The following is a 19,410-nucleotide window of genomic DNA, read 5'->3' on the forward strand; positions in this document are numbered from 1 at the left end:
AAGCTTGACTGTTGACTATGATACAGGTCAAGGTCAAGGCCAGTTCTAACAAATTAGTGACACTCTGTCTCAAGACAAAAGTGAAAAATGAATGAGAAATAGGACTGGGGAAATGGCTTGCCATGGAGGCAAGAGAACCTGAGACACTGTCACAGAGGCACCAGAACCTGAGACTCACGAGAACCTGGGACTCACGAGAACCTGAGAAGTTGTCACAGAGGCACGAGAGCATGAGCTTAGATCTATAGCGCTCATCTAAAACCAGCCTCATCAATGAATGTGTTGTCTCAGTGCGCTGATGGTGAGATGAGAGCTGGAGAAAGAACTCCCGGAAGTTCTCAGGCCAGCTCAGCTACTGTATGCAGCAGGAAACAGGAAGCCCCATCTGAAACAAGGTGGAAGGTTGGAGGCTGATACTCAGGTTATCTTCTGACCGCCACATGCACCTGGTGGTATGCGCATACCTGTACTCACACATATATCAGATACACAAGATTTTTTTTTAAATGGGCTAAAGGTCCAGCTCAGTGGCAGAGCATATGCCTTGCATGTGTAAAGGCCCGAGATTCAGCCCTCAGTTCGGAAAACGAAAAAGAGACAAGCAAAGCAATGAGCCTGATGAAGGGAGTTGCCCTGCCCTTCCAAATCTTCCGCCAGGTCAGGACACAGCACTTCCCTCTGGAGGACACAGCAGCATACCACCACCTTGGAGCCAGAATCACAGGACTCCGGTGCTGCTGATGTCTTGATCGTGGACTTCCCTGCCCCCAGAACTGTGAAAGGCGAATTAGCATGGTCTGCGGGGAGCCAGTCAGTGGTATTTCATTTAGAAGCACAAGTGAATTAAGACAAGGTTGACCAAAACAGCTCTAACTGCTGGGTGAGGTTTGCTAACCAGGATTCTAAGTCTGCGTGCTAAAGTACTGTGACTATTACTTTATTCAAGCAGGTAACGCATGTTCATACACATTTGCAAGATACAGGGCAAGGTATATTTATTATTCATTACATAGTGAATAGATATTTGTATAAAAAAAATTAACCCAGAAAGCAGTCACTGACCCTCCTTCTGTGTGACGCTTACTGTACTTATGCGGTCTGTCATTCTCAACAAGTGGCTCAGACATCCCAAGGGGCTGTTTCAATCCTTCTTCGTCTTCCCGAGTATATAAGACAAGTCTGGGTCCTGTAAAAGAATGACGTAACATGAACTAGACCTTCTTCTTATGTTTGACAACCAAGCTCCTCTGTGTAATCAATTGTATGTACTGTATCATCATTCACCAAGAGTGATCTTTGCAATCCTTGGGCAAACACTTTAATTAGAAGTAAAATATCACAGCCCAAACTCTTGATCTGCATGCAAATATTGCCCTAGGGCTTAGTATTTTTATCTGCTCCACGTGGCAAGAATTACTTAAATAATAAGTACTCTTGTTGTTACTCCTCTGGATCATACCTACTGATAGATAGCCTAACCGTGTGCACAATAGGTCAGAGTGCCTAGAATTGAAATATCTGGCTGATTGTGGTGGTGCACGCCTTTAATCCCAGCACTTGGGAGGCAGAGGCAGGCGGGTCTCTGTGAGTTCGAGGCCAGTTTTGGTTTATGTAGGGATGTCAAGGGTAGCCAGAAATATGTAATGAGAAAGGAAGGAAGGAGGGAGGAAGGGACGGATGGATGGACGGACGGACGGACAGAAGGAGGGAGGGAGGAAAAAAAGGAAGAAAGGAAAAAGAAAAGAAGTATTTGGATGTTACTCTAAAATCACTTATGAACTTTTAATACACTGTTTACAAGATAAAACAAAGCAACTTGTTTACCCCTAAATGTGGCTTTTCTTTGGGAAGGGTAAGCATTTGCTCATCCAAGAATTGGCACAAAGACAGACAAAAAATGATAATCTAAGATGAAGTGTGGCTACTGCCCTGGATGTAATCATCATCCAGAAATGGTGCCTGGAAATAAGAAGTGCTCAGCTTATTTAGAAATAGTCATAAAGCAAGTAAAACATGAAACAGACAGAGTGAGGGACTTTTTGAAACCTGACCATGAGTGAAGAAGAGAGACTGGCAGCCTTCGTTTTGACTTTTACCTTATAAAAATTTGACTCTTCCAGACTAGAAATCATGTGGCAAGCCATCAAATATACTGTGTGGGTACAGAATATGTTTCACATTCTCTGTATTTTAATCATGAGACTGGTACGGAGTCAGAAAAAAAAATCTTTAAGAACTTGGAAAACAGGATTTTCACAGGATTCATACATACTGCGAAGAAATCTATAAATTGCTCTTACCAAACCATCCTTAAAGTTTTGTATTCTTTTCTTCCCCAATTTGGAGGTCAGCCATAAGGCCCAGGTTGGCATATACTGCCATACGTATGCCCCCAATAAGACAGGGTGATCAGAGATCCAGACTTCCTTCAAATCGTTGGCCATGGAGATCAGCATCAGCTGGACACAGCGGCTCGTTGGCATCTTGTAAGACTGATCTATACCATTTTTCATGGGCTGCAAGTCAAACAGAAGTGAGTACTGAAGATTCCAAACTGTTCCATGAGAATGTTTACCAAGAAGGACCCAGAGGTCATCCAGCAGTGAGACTCTTTCAGGCTGTGACCTGTCTGTCAACTGGGAGTCTTCATAGGAGGTACTGGACGTTTATAATTTATGATATTTCAAAGAGCCCAAGTCATGCATTCATCAGATAAGATTGCAGATGCTAAAGGCTCTTTACCTTTAATTATAATTATCTCAGAATAGGGCACCAATGTCTACTTTATTATCACATTTTTAGAAGTATCAAATTACCAAGATTTCCATTAGGGGCTAAGGCTGTACAGTCCAGAGATGATTATCTAGAATGGATAAGATCCTGGCTTCAATCCCTAGCACCACACAACATAAAAATAACTTATATTTAACAAGTGGCATAATAGGGAAGAAATAGAAAAAGATAAAAGGACTTTCTTAATAAGAGTAGTGGATCTATAATGGCGAACTTATAAGGGACGCTCTGGCAATGTCACTAGCCATTGTTAAAATGAGACACTGAAATACTACCAAGTAACTTGAACACTTTTTTTTTTCTCTTTACCCCCGAGCCCCGCCCCCCCGCCCCCCCCCGCCCCCCCCCCCCCCCCCCCGGAGCTGAGGACCGAACCCAGGGCCTTGCATTTGCTAGGCAAGCGCTCTACCACTGAGCTCAATTCCCAAACCCTTAAACACTTTTCTTAACGCTGTCGCTTTCTGTGAACAGTTCACGAGTAGCCCTGAATTGGCCCCTGACTTATAAGATTAAGCAAACGTGACTAGTATAGGACTCAATTATTTCCCTTCTAGAATTTTACCTTAGTTACTTCTTCAGTTAGGGCATTCTTCACAATGTCGGACTGCACAGGCCCAGGGTAAACGTTGCAAAATGTTATTCCTGGATAATTGATAAGCTCACATTGGAGAGCATTGAAAAAGCCCTAAGAACCACAAAACAAGAACATAAAAAAAAGAGAAAGGATAAAGTAAAGAAAAAAGCAAGTATAATATGTTATCCAAATACATGCCCAATTAAAATTAAACACTCCTAATACAGGGGGTCCCCCTTACCTTTATAAACAGCCTATTTTCTATGGGCCATGTCTGTCTCCCCTCTATCCAGAGGTGATCCTTCATCCCTCAGGGACAAATGCCCGGCTCCCTTTCCATCCTTCATCCCTTATCTTTTACCACCACATCCTAGTCTATCCTCACACAGACCTCCATCCTAGTCTATCCTAACACACACCTCCATCCTGTCTATCCTAACACAGACCTCCATCCTGTCTATCCTAACACACACCTCCATCCTAGTCTATCCTCACACACACCTCCATCCTAGTCTATCCTAACACACACCTCCATCCTGTCTATCCTAACACACACCTCCATCCTAGTCTATCCTAACACACACCTCCATGCTAGTCTATCCTAACACAGACCTCCATCCTGTCTTTCCTAACACAGACCTCCATCCTAGTCTATCCTAACACAGACCTCCATCCTGTCTTTCCTAACACAGACCTCCATCCTAGTCTATCCTAACACAGACCTCCATGCTAGTCTATCCTAACACAGACCTCCATCCTAGTCTATCCTAACACACACCTCCATGCTAGTCTATCCTAACACACACCTCCATGCTAGTCTATCCTAACACAGACCTCCATGCTAGTCTATCCTAACACACACCTCCATGCTAGTCTATCCTAACACACACCTCCATCCTAGTCTATCCTAACACAGACCTCCATGCTAGTCTATCCTAACACACACCTCCATCCTAGTCTATCCTAACACACACCTCCATCCTAGTCTATCCTAACACACACCTCCATCCTAGTCTATCCTAACACACACCTCCATCCTAGCCCATTCTAACACAGATCTCCCTTTTTTCCCTCTTAAAAATTACACCTGTAGGTCATTTGCTGCTCTTTTTCTGCCTGAGTCAGAACGCAGCCACTTTAACTTTTTTTTCCCCACTTAATAAAAGATCTCTCTGTGAAAACAGGTATTTGGGTGTGGTTTGTGCCTAATGCAGGTTCTGGAAGGAAGCCCCCACTGTTCCAAGGGCAGGGCAGTGGGAAGGGGGGATCTACTTCAATTTCAGTGTAGAATTAGTCATTGTCTAGCCAATGACTGATATAAGACTAGTATAGATATGAGGTGACCACCTACTGCAGGACCTTCCAAGGACCAAGATGAATCTGCACTTGAAGATACAGGCCATTTCCAATGCAACAGAAATAAGCAGATATTTGCTTCCCCTTATTTCTTTTCCTTAATTAGGCAATGTTCCTGCATTATGTTAAAAGACCAGATGTTGGGTATGGTGGCTCGCACTTGTTACCCCTCAGTAGAAAGGGAGAGCAAGGGGATCAGATGTTCAAAGCTATCCTCAGCAAATAAGGGAGTGAGAGGCCAACATGTGCCCCAGGAGACTGGTGGGGTTGAGGGGCAGGGGTTGGGGGATGGGGGTGGGGAGTGGGGGGATGGGGCAAAACAAACAAACAAAGCAGTACTTAGGACCCTAAAAAGAAAGATTGTGATCCATTCCTGCACAATCGAAGACCATTAAGTATCTGTCAGCTCTTAAGTACTGACTCCTAACAAGCACAGAAGCGGAGGGGTTTCCTGCTGACAGACTGGCTGTTACATAAGAGTTTCCTGTGGGGTTAAAACCTTCCACTTTGGAGGGAAGCCTCTTCAGATGTAGAATGTTTGAAAGGAGGTGAAACAGAATGTTCTAAGGAGGGAACGAAGCATTCCATCCCGCAGCAAAGCTCCTTAAATTCAGAAAGCAAACAACTCAAAATAGCTTCAGGAAGTCCCTGAAACTGAGCAGATTCACTAGGCCCCTCCCACCCTAAGCATATATAAGCTGTCGGGACTGTTGAGAGTCAATGTCAGGCAAGCCGAGCTGTCTAGGAAAGGCTTAGACCAACTGAGCTCCCTGGAGAAGAAACTCTTCAACCTGCTGAGCTGCCTGCAGGCTGTGCAGTGTGCACCAGGGTCCCAGTTGTTGTGAGCTGTCACTCATGCCGGGGTGGACTTCACGATGCAGCTGTCTTTGGTCATTTCTGCTCCTGTAAGTAACCCCTCACCCATATCCTAAAGTCATTCCAATACAACTCATTGGTTCACCAAGCTGGACTTTGATAGTATCTGTACTTTGGTCTGTCATGGGATCCCTATCTGGGGGGAGCAGATGTTATTCATGTCTTCCCAGAAATGGTATCATACAACACTCACACAGTGCCTACCTCAGAGAGGCTCCAAAACAAAATGCTTGGTAAAGGAATGAAGAACTCCTGTACATTTAATATTTTCCCTCCGTAGCAAGACAGAGGGAACCAAGCAACCAGCACGACACTGAATCCTTTCCTATCATATCATGTACACACAGTGATTAAAAATTCACTGTTAGCCAGGCGGTGGTGGCACACACCTTTAATTAATCCCAGCACTCCGGAGGCAGAGCCAGGCGGATCTCTGTGAGTTCAAGGCCATCCTGGGCTACCAAGTGAGTTGCAGGAAAGGTGCAAAGCTACACAGAGAAACCCTGTCTCGAAAAATTTAAAAAAAAAAGTTCACTGTTAGAGAGGGAGAGAGAGCTCAGTGGTGAAGAACACTTGTTGCTCTTGTAGGTCTGGTCCCCAAGCACCTACGTGGCAGCTTATGAAAGGGAAAAGTCAGTAGCCATCTTGAGAGACACTTCCCCCTCCCCTCCCCAAAGGTATTTGCTGACCAGCAGTTTTAAAAGTGACCAGAAGTCGAACTTAAGGCTGGGACAATAAATCTATGTATCCTTGGCTTGGCAAAACAAGATATGGGGAGTAATGGGCTCAACTGACCAGAAGTTGACCTTAGAGGAGAGTGGGACTGGAACAATAAATCTGAATGTATATCTCCTGGGTTCAACAAAAGCAGGACATAGGGAGTAAACATTTATGTCTCTGTAGATTCCCCTGAATCCTGTTAGCCATCAGTAACCTCATGCTTATAGTTCAGCCAGTAACTTCAAAGAACTGCCTCACCCCTAGCCCCCTTGTCCAATCCCAAACTGCATGTAAACCTTTCCTATATAAACCCCTCAAAGTGAGTACTCAGGGCCGTTCTCCTCCACCTGCTGTGTCGGACATTGGACGCGGATCAAGCTTGCTTGTTTTGCTATTAAAAACCTCTGTGTGCTTGTATGGATATTGGCTCTGTGGTGGTCTTGCTTGGGGGTCTTGCGACCTGGGCACAACACTTACAGCTATGCGTAACTGCAGTTCCAGGGAATCCAGTGCCCTCTTCTGGTTTCCTTGGGTACTGCATGCATGTGGTGCATAGACACAAAATAAAAATACTTTCTTTAAAAAAAGAAAATTAAAAAAGAAAAAAGAAAAAGTTCACTGTAACATCCGGGAATATGAGAAGGAAATGTGTTCTTTAAAAAAAGGCCTCCTGGGACATGGTGGTGCGTACCCGTGATCCCAGCTCTTGGGTGATAAAGGCAGGGAGGGTATAGAGCTCAAGATCAGCCTGTGCTACAAGAGACAGTCTCTTATATATTTTTTTGGTTGTGAGCCTAGCCTTTAATGGCTGAGCCATCTCTCCAGCCCAGAGACAGTCTCAAAACAAACAAACAAAAAAGCCTCCTAGTCTCAGCATTTGGGTACAGAGCTACTGCTCTACCTGCCTGCTTTTTGTCGGAGAATTCTGCCCAGAATTCAAAACAGAGAGTCTCAGTGGGCAGACTAGACAGCTCCAACTGTGCTCTACTGAAAGCATCCTGCATGTCTTAGACCAAGTGCCAACAACCAACCGGCGGGGTCTGTACTCCACTGCATCTGCCCGTCTGAGATGGGACTGTCTCTAGGGGAGGTTGATTGACAGCCCCTTACTAAGTCCGAGGAAAGCCTCCCAGATGCAGCCCTTCATCACCTGACGCTACCTGTTCTGTACGGCAGAGATGGGTCCTGCCGAACCACGACTTCCGTTTCCATGAAAGCATGATGACCTGCGTCACTGTCTCTCATTCGGCCAGGGGTAAAATGTGCCATTAAAATTCTCCTTCTGAGACATGAGCTATAACGTTTAGTAATGCCTTATTGTCATACTGAATTCACTATTTCTTCACATTTACTTGTAAGCCGAAATTAAAAATTCATTCAGTTCTGCTGTTTATGCCTCATCAGATATAGAATACAAATCAAGCCTATTCACTGCCCTGATCAGATGGTCTTCTTCCAAAGAGACCATAAGAAGTAGAGTCACATGCTCCCCAAGTAAGACCGGCCCAGGACCGACCACCCGGCTGCAGGACCTGTCTCTAACGTGCATGCACAAGGTGACATAAAGACCAAGGAAAGGGGGATGAAAAGAAGTCACAGACACGGGACAACAAAAACACATCCTAAAACGCGTGCGGGAGGAACCAGTGGTAGAGCCTCATTACCATGAGGGCACAGGTTGAGTCAGAGGAAATGTGAAATCCTGAGCAGATTATCCTAAAGGAAGAACCCGTGTCTCATCCTTACATCCCCAGGGTCTGGTACAGTGTGTGCCAAGCTGTTACGGAGTTCTAGGCAGGAGTGACTAAAGGGTTGTTCTTTTATCTAAGGGGAGATGTCAAGCTCTCTTGTTTCAGTCTCACGTTTACAGCCCAGGTTTAATCAGCATATTCACTGAAAGTCTTATGGCCCAAACACACACAGAGGTCATGTGTACACAGAGGTCATATGCACACAGAGGTCATGCACACACAGAGGTCATGCACACACAGAGGTCATGCACACACAGAGGTCATGCACATACAGAGGTCATGCACACACAGAGGTCATGCACAGAGTCTGGGCTGTCTTACCCGAAGAGCATGCTTGCTGGCACAGTACCCACTGGAAAGGGGCACAGAAGCAATTCCCGCAATGCTGTTCACAGTAACAATCTTCCCTTGTTTCCTCTCTACCATGTGAGGCAGAACACACTTGGTCAAGGACACCGTCCCTAAGTAGTTCAGATTGATCAGCTCCTTGAAGACATCCAGGTTGGTTTCTAGAACTAAGGAACGTTGGCTTCTTCCACTGTTGTTGACCAAAATGTCAATCTAAAAAATCAGAAAATGGGTACTTAGAGATAGCCTAAGAAAATGATTGTGTTATTAACTTGAATAGTAAAAGGGACAGTGATGTGGTTCTAGTGGAAGCTAAAAAAATAAAATAAGCAAAGCCAGGTGTGGTGGCGCAGACTTTTGATCTCAGCACTTGAGAGGAAGAAGCAGGCAGATCTCTGAGTTCAAGGCCAACTTGGTCTACAGAGTGAGTTCCAGAAGAGAGCTACATCAAGCCTGTGTCAAGGGGGGTGGAGAGAGGAAGGGAAGGAGGGGAAAGAAGGAAGGAAGGAAGGAAGGAAGGAAGGAAGGAAGGAAGGAAGGAAGGAAGGAAGGAAGGAAGGAAGGAGAAAAAGCAAGAATTCACCCATAGACTCTCCATTCGAAGTAAAGTAACAAGTAGCGGGGAAAAGAAAAGCATCAGCAGATGTTAACTTCTCTCATTCTTCATAGAGAATTTGTTCTTGGGAAGGGAGAAGTGCTAAGGAGCTGAAGCCCAACAGCCAACGGTTAAGGAGCTAAGCCTAGGGGTTGGAGAGATGGCTCAGAGGTTAAGAGCACCAACTGCTCTTCCAGAGGTCCTGAGTTCAATTCCCAGCACACATATGGTGGCTCACAGCCATCTGTAATGAGATCTGGCACCCTCTTCTGTGTACATAATAAATTAATAAATCTTAGAAGGAGGAGGAGGAGAAGAAAAAGAAGGAGAAGAAGGAGGAGGAGGAGGAGGAGGAGGAGGAGGAGGAGGAGGAGGAGGAGGAGGAGGAGGAGGAGAAGCTAAGCCTAGGCCTGACCTCACCACATGCGCTCTGTCTGTCTCCTTCCCTTTGAAGGGGATCCACAGCTGGAAATCTCTGTTGCTGGTTTTTTGTTTGTTTGTTTGTTTTCCCTCCAAGACAGGGTTTCTCTGTGTAGTTTTGCGCCTTTCCTGGAACTCACTCTGCAGGCTGGCCTCAAACTCACAGAGATCTGCCTGGCTCTGCCTCCTGAGTGCTGGGATTAAAGGCGTGCGCCCAGCTAGTTTGTCTTTTTTTTTTTTTTCAAAGACAGATAAGCGACGCCATCCATGCTTCATGGATATAAAATGCAACTTACTTTACCAAACTCCTGCAGAACGGCTTTGGTGGCTGCCTCGTGGGAACCTGTGTCGGTCAGGTCCAGGGGCAACACCAGTATTTCTTTTTCTTTTAAACTGCTGTTCTCTGAAAAAAGACACACGAACAGTAAGCAAGACACTCCCCAGTTCCACTGAACTCAACAGTTCAGTTTAACCTCTATCCCACAGGAAGGTGGCAATGAACTCATTCTAGGTGACTCAAAGCACCCCTCACTGAGCAGGAAAGCGGACCAGTGATGTTATGCCGCCGTCTCAGACCAGCGGTTTAGCTGACCGGAAGCAGTACAGCGTGCTTCCTTCCCCTTGACTACACACAGAGGGACTTTGCAAAGAATGAACTGGATGTGACGACGCAGCTAGAGTCCCCACTCTTGGAAGGCAGAGGCAAACTGCAGAAACTTGAGTTTATTCTGGTCTACACAGCAAGTTCCAGATGAGCAGAGGCTATGTGGTAGGACCTTGTCTCAAAATATATTATATTATACTAGTAGATTGCACACAGTGGTCCACAACTGCAATGCACTCAGAGCATGGAGCCAGGTAGACTGGGTCTTGAGGCCAGCATAGGTTGCACATCAAAAAGAAACAGTAACTCCACCCACAAAAAAAAAAAAAAAAAAGAAAGAAAGAAAAATTATACCACGGGTTTTTTTTTTTTTTTTTTACAAGTATAGAGTTACTTTTATCAATAGACTCGTCAAGTTCAATAGCTCGTGCACCCACATTTAAAACAGCAGCTTAGGGCTGGAGAGATGGCTCCGTGGTTAAGAGCGTGCACTGCATTGGCAGAGCACCTGAGTTCAATTCCTAGCACCCGTCTCACAACCATCTATAATTACAGCTCCAGGGAGAGCCGGCTCCTGCAAGAGCACCTGCACTCACATGCACAGACGGACACACATACATGCAATTAAAACTAAATCTTTTAAGTCCATACTATAAATCTAGAAGAAGCTGAGAAGGCCAGCAGTGTGATGGGAGGTAGAAGCTTCTCTCCCTAGGCCAAGGATTCTAAGAGGTATATAGGGAAAAGTACTCAGTCCTTCATACAATTCCTACCTAAAAACATTCTGAGACTGTGATGGTTTGAATGTAATTGGCCCCCATAAGCTCGCAGGGAGTGGCGCTGTTAGGAGGTGTGGTTTGTTGGAGTGGGTGTGGCCTTGTTGGAGGAAGTGTGTCACTGTAGGGGTAGGCTTTGAGGTCTCCTATGCTCAGGATACTGCTCAATGTCTCAGTCAACTTCCTGTTGCCTGCAAGTGGTAGGATTCTCAGCTACTACTCCAGCACCTCATCTGCCTGCACGCCACCATGCTCCCTGTTATGATGATAATGGACTGAACCTCTGAACTGTAAGCCACCCCAATTAAATGTTTCCCTTTATAAGAGTTGCCGTGATCACGGTGTCTCATCACAGCAATAGAAACCCTAACTAAGTCAGGGACATAATTGATCCTTTCTATTTCTGGTCACCAGTGGAACAGTTGGAATGAATTATTCTGGACTTTAACTTGAATCTAAAGTAATAAATGCCAGTAAGAAAAAAGTAGCAAGTACATAGACCGTGAGCGGAACAGAAGTCTCGTGGGCAAAGAGATGAAAAAACACCATAAAACTTTTAAACTTTTAAAAAATGGAAAGGCTTGCACCAGTGACCACACAGAGAAAAGGGGCCAGTGGTCCTCAAACCACCTCAGCACTGCTGATGTGGTTTATCCTCTCTGCTAGGGCAGGCCTTACAAGTCACAGAGGCACAGGACCAATGACCGTTACCTAAAAAAAAAAAAAAAAAAAAAAAAATGCACAGAACTAAAACACAAGAGGCTTTTGAAAACAACGTCATGAAAAGAACCTTGTGACATTATTTACTGGGGCAAAGAACTCTTATCATTGGGCGAATGCAGTCAGCAAAATAAAAGAAAAAAGTGAAAGAGTAACAGGCAGAGATTACACACACACACACACACACACACACACACACACGCATGCAGAGGCACACGTATATTTAAGACTATATTAAAGTACTAAATGCTAAACACTCCCTGAGGCTACCATTAAAGTGAACATGACTACATTAAAACTCAAGCCAATGACAATATTAACAGTGTCATCTGTTGTGTGTATATAGAGGGAGGTATTACCTCAGGTTCATTTTTAAACCATATTTCTTCTTTCCTTTCTTTTTATTCATCATCCTAACACACACACACACACACACACACACACACACACACACACACACACACACACACTCCCGCCCAGGACTTTACTATCTGACATAAAGCAAAACCTAATAAGGATCATTCCTGACTACGTTTCATTGGTTGCACACAGGAACACTGTGGATAACAGCCTCTTCTCCTAAAGCAAAGATGTAAGTCGTTCGATCATTAAAATCCAGCAGCACTTAAGAACTGGTTGGTGCTTACGCGCCCCTCGACATCAAAAGTTGGTAGAAAAGCACAGTGGAAGGGTGGCAGAAAAGAAGGTAAGGAGGTAGCAGAAGAGGAGGCCGGACTGTGCACGCGACACTCCGGAGGCGGCGCGGGCTGCACAGGACAGTCCCACCTCCCCTCCCTTCCCGAAGCTGCACTTGAGTTTGGATTCTCACTTCTAGGGCGCACGGCTGTTGTCGGGAATTGACTCACCCAGGCACCGTCTCTTCACCCGCTCCAGCTCCTGCACCCTTCTGGCTGACAGCACCAGAGAGACGCCCAGTTTAGACAACTGGAAAGCCAGCTCCTCGCCAATGCCACTGGACGCTCCAGTCACCCACACCACCATGTCAGTCAGCTCCCATTCTGCGGAGGAAGGAGGAGGGTTACAGGGGAGCCAGAATATGGTGAATGATATCCATATGCCAAAGAGTAGTAAAACATGAACGAAATAAGTAAACTTTTTAATATACCGCTACTAACTATGAAGGGCTAATATGTGCAGCATAAAAGTTCAAGTGTGGGGGATCGACCCAGCTGTCGGGATGCTTGCCTCGAGTACACACAGTCTGGGAGCAGTCTCTAGCACCTCCATAAACCAGGCGTGGTGGTGTATGTCTGTTCTCCCAGAACTTTGAACGTGGAGACAAGAGGAAAGAACTTCAAGGCCGTACTTACTTGGCTACATAGTCGTTGGAGCCAGCTTAATAGGCAGAGACCTTGTCTCAAAGAAACAAACAACAAAATAAATAAGTAAAGAAATAGAATGTGGGGTTGGGGATTTAGCTCAGTGGTGGAGTGCTTGCCTAGCAAGCACGAGGCCCTGGGTTCGGTCCTCAGCTCCAGGAGGAAAAAAAAAAAAAGAAATAGAATGGAAGAATTCTAAGAAAGCATCTTCTACCAGAGTTTCCTTAAAAATGGTGAACACAAACCATGTTATTAATTAGTCATCTATACGGTACACTGTATATTTTGGAATCCGGGTGACTGTACCAGAATCTATTAGTAGCTAAGACTCTAAGACTCATAACCACACAGTTTCACTCTAAGTCTCAATTTACCCATTTATTTGACAAAGAAAATCAAAGCTAGTGACTAGAAACTCATTGCTTTCTCTATTAAATGGGAGATTTGGATAAAGGATTCTGAAGTTCCCACCCACTTTGTAGTTTCATAACTCTAATTTCTGAAGTGAAACCACAGGTGAGGCCTTTGAAACACCCTAGGGTGCTCAAGAGGATGACATAATCACCTTGGGTTTTTGTCCTTGCTTAGACAGTATCTTGCTATGTTTGCCTGAAACACATATTTCTTCATCCCCCTGCCTCCACATCATAAGTGCCAGGGTCACCGTGGTGTAATACCGTGCCCTAGTTCTCTTCCTGGACTTAATTTTTTTAAATTTCATCATCATGATTACTATTGTGTGGGCATGCACATGACAGGGCGTATGTGAGCATGACAGAGCGTATGCACACATGACAGGTGAGCACATGACAGGGCCTATGCACGCATGCCTTCTGTGCATGTTGGCGGTCAGGAGACAACTGGAGAAGGCAGTTCTTTTCTTCCAGCTTTTTGTGGCTTCCAGGACGGAACTCGGCTCATCAAGCTCATGCAGCAAGCAGCTTTAATGGCCGGTCTCCCGGTTGTGGGGTATCTACCAGAGCAGACTGCTTGCTCTGGGTTTAAACCAAAAGGAAGTCTTTATTGGCTGGCCGGCAACTACACAGGATGTTCAGGATCCCAGTGTAGCCCTGAGCCTTTCTCAGGGAAAACTTTTCAGGACAAAAACCGTGTCCTGGGTTGACATACTTCACTCAACAAGAACAGTTAGCCAGAAGCAGAACTAGAGAAGCCAAAAGGCAAGGTGGGTACCTTTAGAGACTTTCCCAGAACTATGGGCTTTGATGCATTAGGTCATTGTTTTAGTTTTGGCAGGTGGTGCTGTCTACATGCTGAGTTTTACAGCCTGAATGGTCCTTCCATCATGGAGTCAGGTGTGCTAAGGTCTGGGGCCCTGTTACACTCACCAGGCCCCATGCCTGGTCTCTTCGGGACTCTAGTTTGTCCTGTGACAGGGGGTAATAAGGCTATCCAGGCTTGCCTTATTTCATTCTTGTCTACGAGCGTAACACAATTCCATATTAAAACCCTCATGAGAACTTCACGGAGTCTGAGTTCTTCAGAAAACTAAGCTTTTCGGGAGTAAGTTACCCCCACTTTGTAGTTTCATAACTCTAATTTCTGAAGTGAAACCACAGATGAGGTCTGTTAAATCCATTGAGGCTGAGACCCTGTCCTCCTTCACAGTAGTGGCCTAACACTTTGCAGAGACTAGAACATAGAAAGGACTCCATAAATACATATCAATTGAATAAATACTAAGAACCCTGGCAGAAACAGAACCCCCACTGTCTGCTACCCTATGGTGTACAAATTCAGATATGGTCAATTTAGTTCCCTAGTGCTGAGGACTGAACCCATGCTGTGAGCATAATAGATATATGTACTATATCATCCAACTATTGTCAAAGCATAATAGACATATGTATTATACCATCCAACTACAGTCAAAGCCCTAAACAGAGATAGTATTTTAAAACTCAACAGTTTCTTAGACATTTGAACACATATAACTTGTCCTGTAAATAACCAAATTATGTAAGCAAAGCTTTTTGCTGTAGGATGGTCTCTCTGTACACTGTGAATATATGTTGCTACCACTGATTAATAAAGAAACTGCTTTGACCTATGGTAAGCCAGGCTGGAAATTCAAGCAGAGAGACAGGAAGAAGAGGGGCAGGGGCAGGACAGATGCCATCCAGCTGCTCAAGGAGCAAGATGCCAGCAGACTGGTAATGGCAAAATATAGATTAATAGAAATGGGTTAATTTAAGATGTTAGAGCTAACTAGCAATAAGCCTGAGCCATAGACCAAACAGTTTGTAATTAATATTAAGCCTCTGACTGGTTATTCGGGAACAGGCAGAGTGGGAGAGATTCATCTGTCTACAATTGGCGCCCGGATGTTTGGCAAGAATTTCCACATAAAACCTGAGAGTTAAAAAAAAAAAAAAAAGATTCTAAAACAGAGCCAAGAACAGCTTCCTAATTCAGGTCTCATTACAGGCTGAGGTATAGAGACGTGTCTCCTGGCCAGGCGGGCTTCAGCAGCAACATGGCAGACTCCTGAGGTCTCTCACAGGCCACAATACAAAGAGGCTTCTCTCAGCTGCTGCCTGGGGGCTTGGGAGCACAGCCTTGAGCTTAAAAACACAGGCATGCTACTTAACATTGCTTCCCAGAATTGGGGAGGTAAGCGAGGCTCATTGGTACCGGTGCCATGTTGAAAAGCTGAGCAGCCACTTCGGTCCTAGCCACGCAGCTTAGCAATTTGAAAACTCTCCTGGTCAGAAAAGGATTAAAGATACACAATAAAATAGATTCAGATAGAAAAAAAAAAAACCTCTAAACCGGTTACAGTGTGTTTAAAAATATACATAGGCTTGGGAGAGAGAAGAAAAGGATAAAGTCCTTTAAAAAGAAATAGAAAAAAAAAAGGCACGTAAAGATGAAAAATACACAGAGAGTCTGGATATGTATATTATTGTGTTGTCTTTGGGGTCTTTAACTGCAGGGAGACATTTGATTGTAGGGGCTGCTAAGTTAAACCAACATATATATATAATATATATATATATATATATATATATATATATATATATATATATTATCTTAACTTCAAAATTAGGGTTTAAAGACATGTTGCTTTGGAAAAGAGGTTTTGCTTCTGTTTCCACAGCAGATGAGAAGTTGTGGATTCCTTCCAGGTTAATATGGTTCCATCAAGGAAGAACCCCTGAGAGGTCTCCAGATGATCCAATATCCAGAACAGCTTCAAGACAACTGGCTGAGATGATGTAGCCACACAGACTACGACAATCAAGACTTGACCATAATTCTAAATTTGCTCAGGATCACCATAAGATTGCCAGTGTCACCAATCAGCAGGAAGTAGCATAGAAAGCTACACCCAAATTTCCAAAATATTGTTTATGAATGTTTGTTTTTATTTAAAGGGGGATATGATATAGAGATGATGAAAAAAAAGTAGATTATTAAATCTACTTTAATCTAAAAAACAACTGTTAATTTCAAAATACTTTACATTGGTATGGATTTTGGTTTATTAATACAAATTCAGGGTCAATTTTGTTATACTGTATGTATATCTCTATTCTTTTTTTAAGACATTATGTTTATGCAACTCATTTAAAATTGTAATATATTATTAAGAAATACAGATTAGTAGTCATCTATAATAATCAAACTTATAGTCATGTTAGTAAGTTTTTTAGGTATACAGAGATATATTTCAATTAGATAGATAATCTTCAAACACTTCAAAGACCTACAGATTATGGCATTTAAAATGTTTTTAAAACTTAGATTTTTCTGGACAGCACCAATTACTTCAAAGAGAATGATGGACATCCAAGAAACTTGTTATGGAGTTTGCTTTCAAAGTGGAAAAGGCTAGCAATTTGGGCAAGAAACTGCTTTTGCCTGGACTGCTTGACAATATATTATATAAACTGGGCATGCAAGACCCATAGGAAAATGACCACTGAACTTTGCCAAAACAAGGTAAGATGGTCCTTCAGGTTCCTGTTTTACAGAAGAAACTGCCAGACATTCCGCAGGACACAGAGTAAAGCAACTGATGAACCTTGCCAATAGATGAAACAGTCCTTCAAATTTCCTGCTTCACTGAAAAGTCTGCCAGAGACTCTAGGCCTGTAGGCTGAAGATAGATGCCTCAGTGTTACAGAGGAACTTTGGATGACTGTCCAGGCAGTCAGATGTCTGTCATTTCTTGAAGTTTAGAAGTTGCCTACAATGTACTTCCTGTTTATTCAGATATTACTATTATATCCTTCTGGGGTCTTTGATGGAGTTGAAGACTAGATAGTTATAATTATAGTTTTCCTTTGTTATGATAAAGGGCAAATTAAATATGAAACTTTAGACTCACAAATATGGGATAGATGATAGAATATTTTCTTTAAATTTGCCAAATACAAATAGACTAGATATTGTAACTATAAATCTTGCTTGACTACTGTTTTGTTATATGTAATTTTACTATGTTAAAATGAAAACCTTCCTTTTTGATTAGACAGAAAGGGGGAAGTGCTGTGGGATGGTCTTTCTGTACACTGTGAATATATGTTGCTACCATTGGTTAATAACAAAACTGCTTTGACCTATGATAAGACAGGATAAGAGCCAGGCGAGAAATCCAAGCAGAGAGACAGGAAGAAGAGGGGCAGAGTCAGGGCAGACTCTGTCTCAGAAACAAGTCAACTAACAGTATCCCTTTCAGTGGCTTTTAGCTCTTGCTTGCTTTGAAAAGACAACTTTTGCCAGCTGCTCAATATGCACTTTTACATTTCAGACATAATTTAATGTGTTAGTAATTTTCATACAATTATATAATTTATAAACTGATTTTAAGTCAATCTTCAGATTAAATAAAAGCACAGAGGCTCAAACACAAACAACAACCACAGGCAGCTCCCGGCAGTGAATTGGCCCACATCCCGTCTGTCTAAACAATGATCAGGGAAGAGGGAATTACAGTTAATAGAAGTGTAGGGTGTTTGGGATTCCTGCCCTCAAAAATGAGAGACAGTCTACAGGTCACAGCCATGTCTTCTTCAGTTCTGCAGCAGAGAATTTGCAAGCAGTACTGTACCTGTTAGAGTCAAAGAAATGCAGCCTCAGAAATAAAACAGCAGGAATGTCTGCCAGCCTTCGTTCGGGAAGGACATAAAATGCTTCCCTCTCTTTATCTTTTAGTCTCCAAGACCCAATTTGCACCTACTCCTGCCCTGCAGACTTTGAATACACTCTATCTTCTGAGTGGCCAGCTACTTCAAAGCACTTTCCTGAGATGCTCCTAGTACTTGTTTGTCACCATAGATAGTCCTTTAAGGATCAAAAGCCTACCTCGGGCAGGCTTTTAGTTTCTCTGTCAGTGACTCTAACTGAAAAACAATAATGAATAATGAGCACATTATAAGAATTGTTCCAAAGGTCAGGGGCTGTTTGTGAAGTACTAAGCACACTGCCCACGTGACACAACACGCCACATCCTTGAAACGTGTATTAAGCGAGTGTCAAATACTGAGCAAGGCGCAGAGCAAAATACAGCAGGTGAAATGTGCCTTAGTGTGCCCAGAATGATCTCCCCCCTGGTAAAATGCCAGCTCGGTGCTTTCTATTTTGACACTTGTAGCAATTAGGTAAGTGAGTCAGATCCAATTTTCTTTCAGTGCCTGGGGAGAGTTAAAAGCACAGGAGAAACATGTTCGGGATAAACAGACACTGGACCTCTTACAAAGCCAGGGACACACTCTGCTCTCCACAATGTCCTCCCTGACAGTGTCCCGGGATCCCTGGGATCCTACTGAAGAAGTCTGTGTCCTGCAGGCATCAGAGGCTTGCAAGCGCTCTCTCAGAGTTGGACGTTTTCTCTCCTAGTCTGAGCGACACATCAGTACCATCCTTGAACCAAAACAAGCGACACACTGAGAACTGCCTATTTAGACACTGCCGCTTCCTCCCGGGCCCCCAGCCCCGGGACAAGGCTTAACTTGGTCACAGAGGCTCCATCCTAACGGGAGGGACCTCTGCCCTTGCTCGCTTTCAGTGGAGATCGGGACTCTTTTCCCGCCCGCCCGCCCGCCACTCCCAGCAGGGGCTCTCATTTGGAGCCCGGGGCCAATGCTCACCCGGGCGTCGCCCTTGCCACTCGGCCCATAACAACGTCAGGTCGGCATCCGCCCGCAGGAAGCGCAGGAGCTGCACCAGGGGCAAGATGAGCACGCAAAGTGCCAGCAGCCAGAGCAGCAGCTCCCAGCTCATCGTCGCTGTCCCGGCCGCTCCTGCTGTGCGGGGAGCGGAAGACAGTCGGCGCCCGCCCTCTACGCCACAGATCACAATCCGGGGCTCCGCCCAAAGAGCAGCCCCTGAAGGTGGGGCTCCCCCGGCTGTGTCCCGGGCTGCACCGCGGCGTCGGTGAAACACGCACGCGTCCCTGGGCTGGGACTCTGCGCGTCCCTGCTGCGTGTAGAACCGCTGGAGTGTTTCAATAGAAACAGAAAGCACGGGAGACTTAATTACTTGGCTACACCGCTGTTGGCAGAACAGTCAACA

The 19,410-nt window shown here is 44.4% G+C and overlaps 1 protein-coding gene across 1 annotated transcript; it reads right to left on the minus strand.

Annotated features, from left to right (window-relative positions):
* Positions 1 to 921: 921 nt before the first annotated feature.
* LOC102918219 (dehydrogenase/reductase SDR family member 7) lies at positions 922 to 19,205 on the minus strand. Its single transcript, XM_006992721.4, has 7 exons — positions 18,987 to 19,205; positions 12,400 to 12,552; positions 9,730 to 9,836; positions 8,392 to 8,631; positions 3,356 to 3,478; positions 2,301 to 2,516; positions 922 to 1,186 (listed from the first exon to the last, which is right to left on the minus strand). The coding sequence occupies exons 1-7, from the start codon at positions 19,117 to 19,119 to the stop codon at positions 1,142 to 1,144; spliced, it is 1,017 nt and encodes a 338-aa protein (XP_006992783.1). The 5' UTR covers positions 19,120 to 19,205; the 3' UTR covers positions 922 to 1,141.
* Between the last annotated feature and the right edge of the window lie 205 nt (positions 19,206 to 19,410).

This window comes from Peromyscus maniculatus, chromosome 14, assembly GCF_049852395.1.
Source record: "Peromyscus maniculatus bairdii isolate BWxNUB_F1_BW_parent chromosome 14, HU_Pman_BW_mat_3.1, whole genome shotgun sequence".
NCBI classification, from domain to species: domain Eukaryota; kingdom Metazoa; phylum Chordata; class Mammalia; order Rodentia; family Cricetidae; genus Peromyscus; species Peromyscus maniculatus.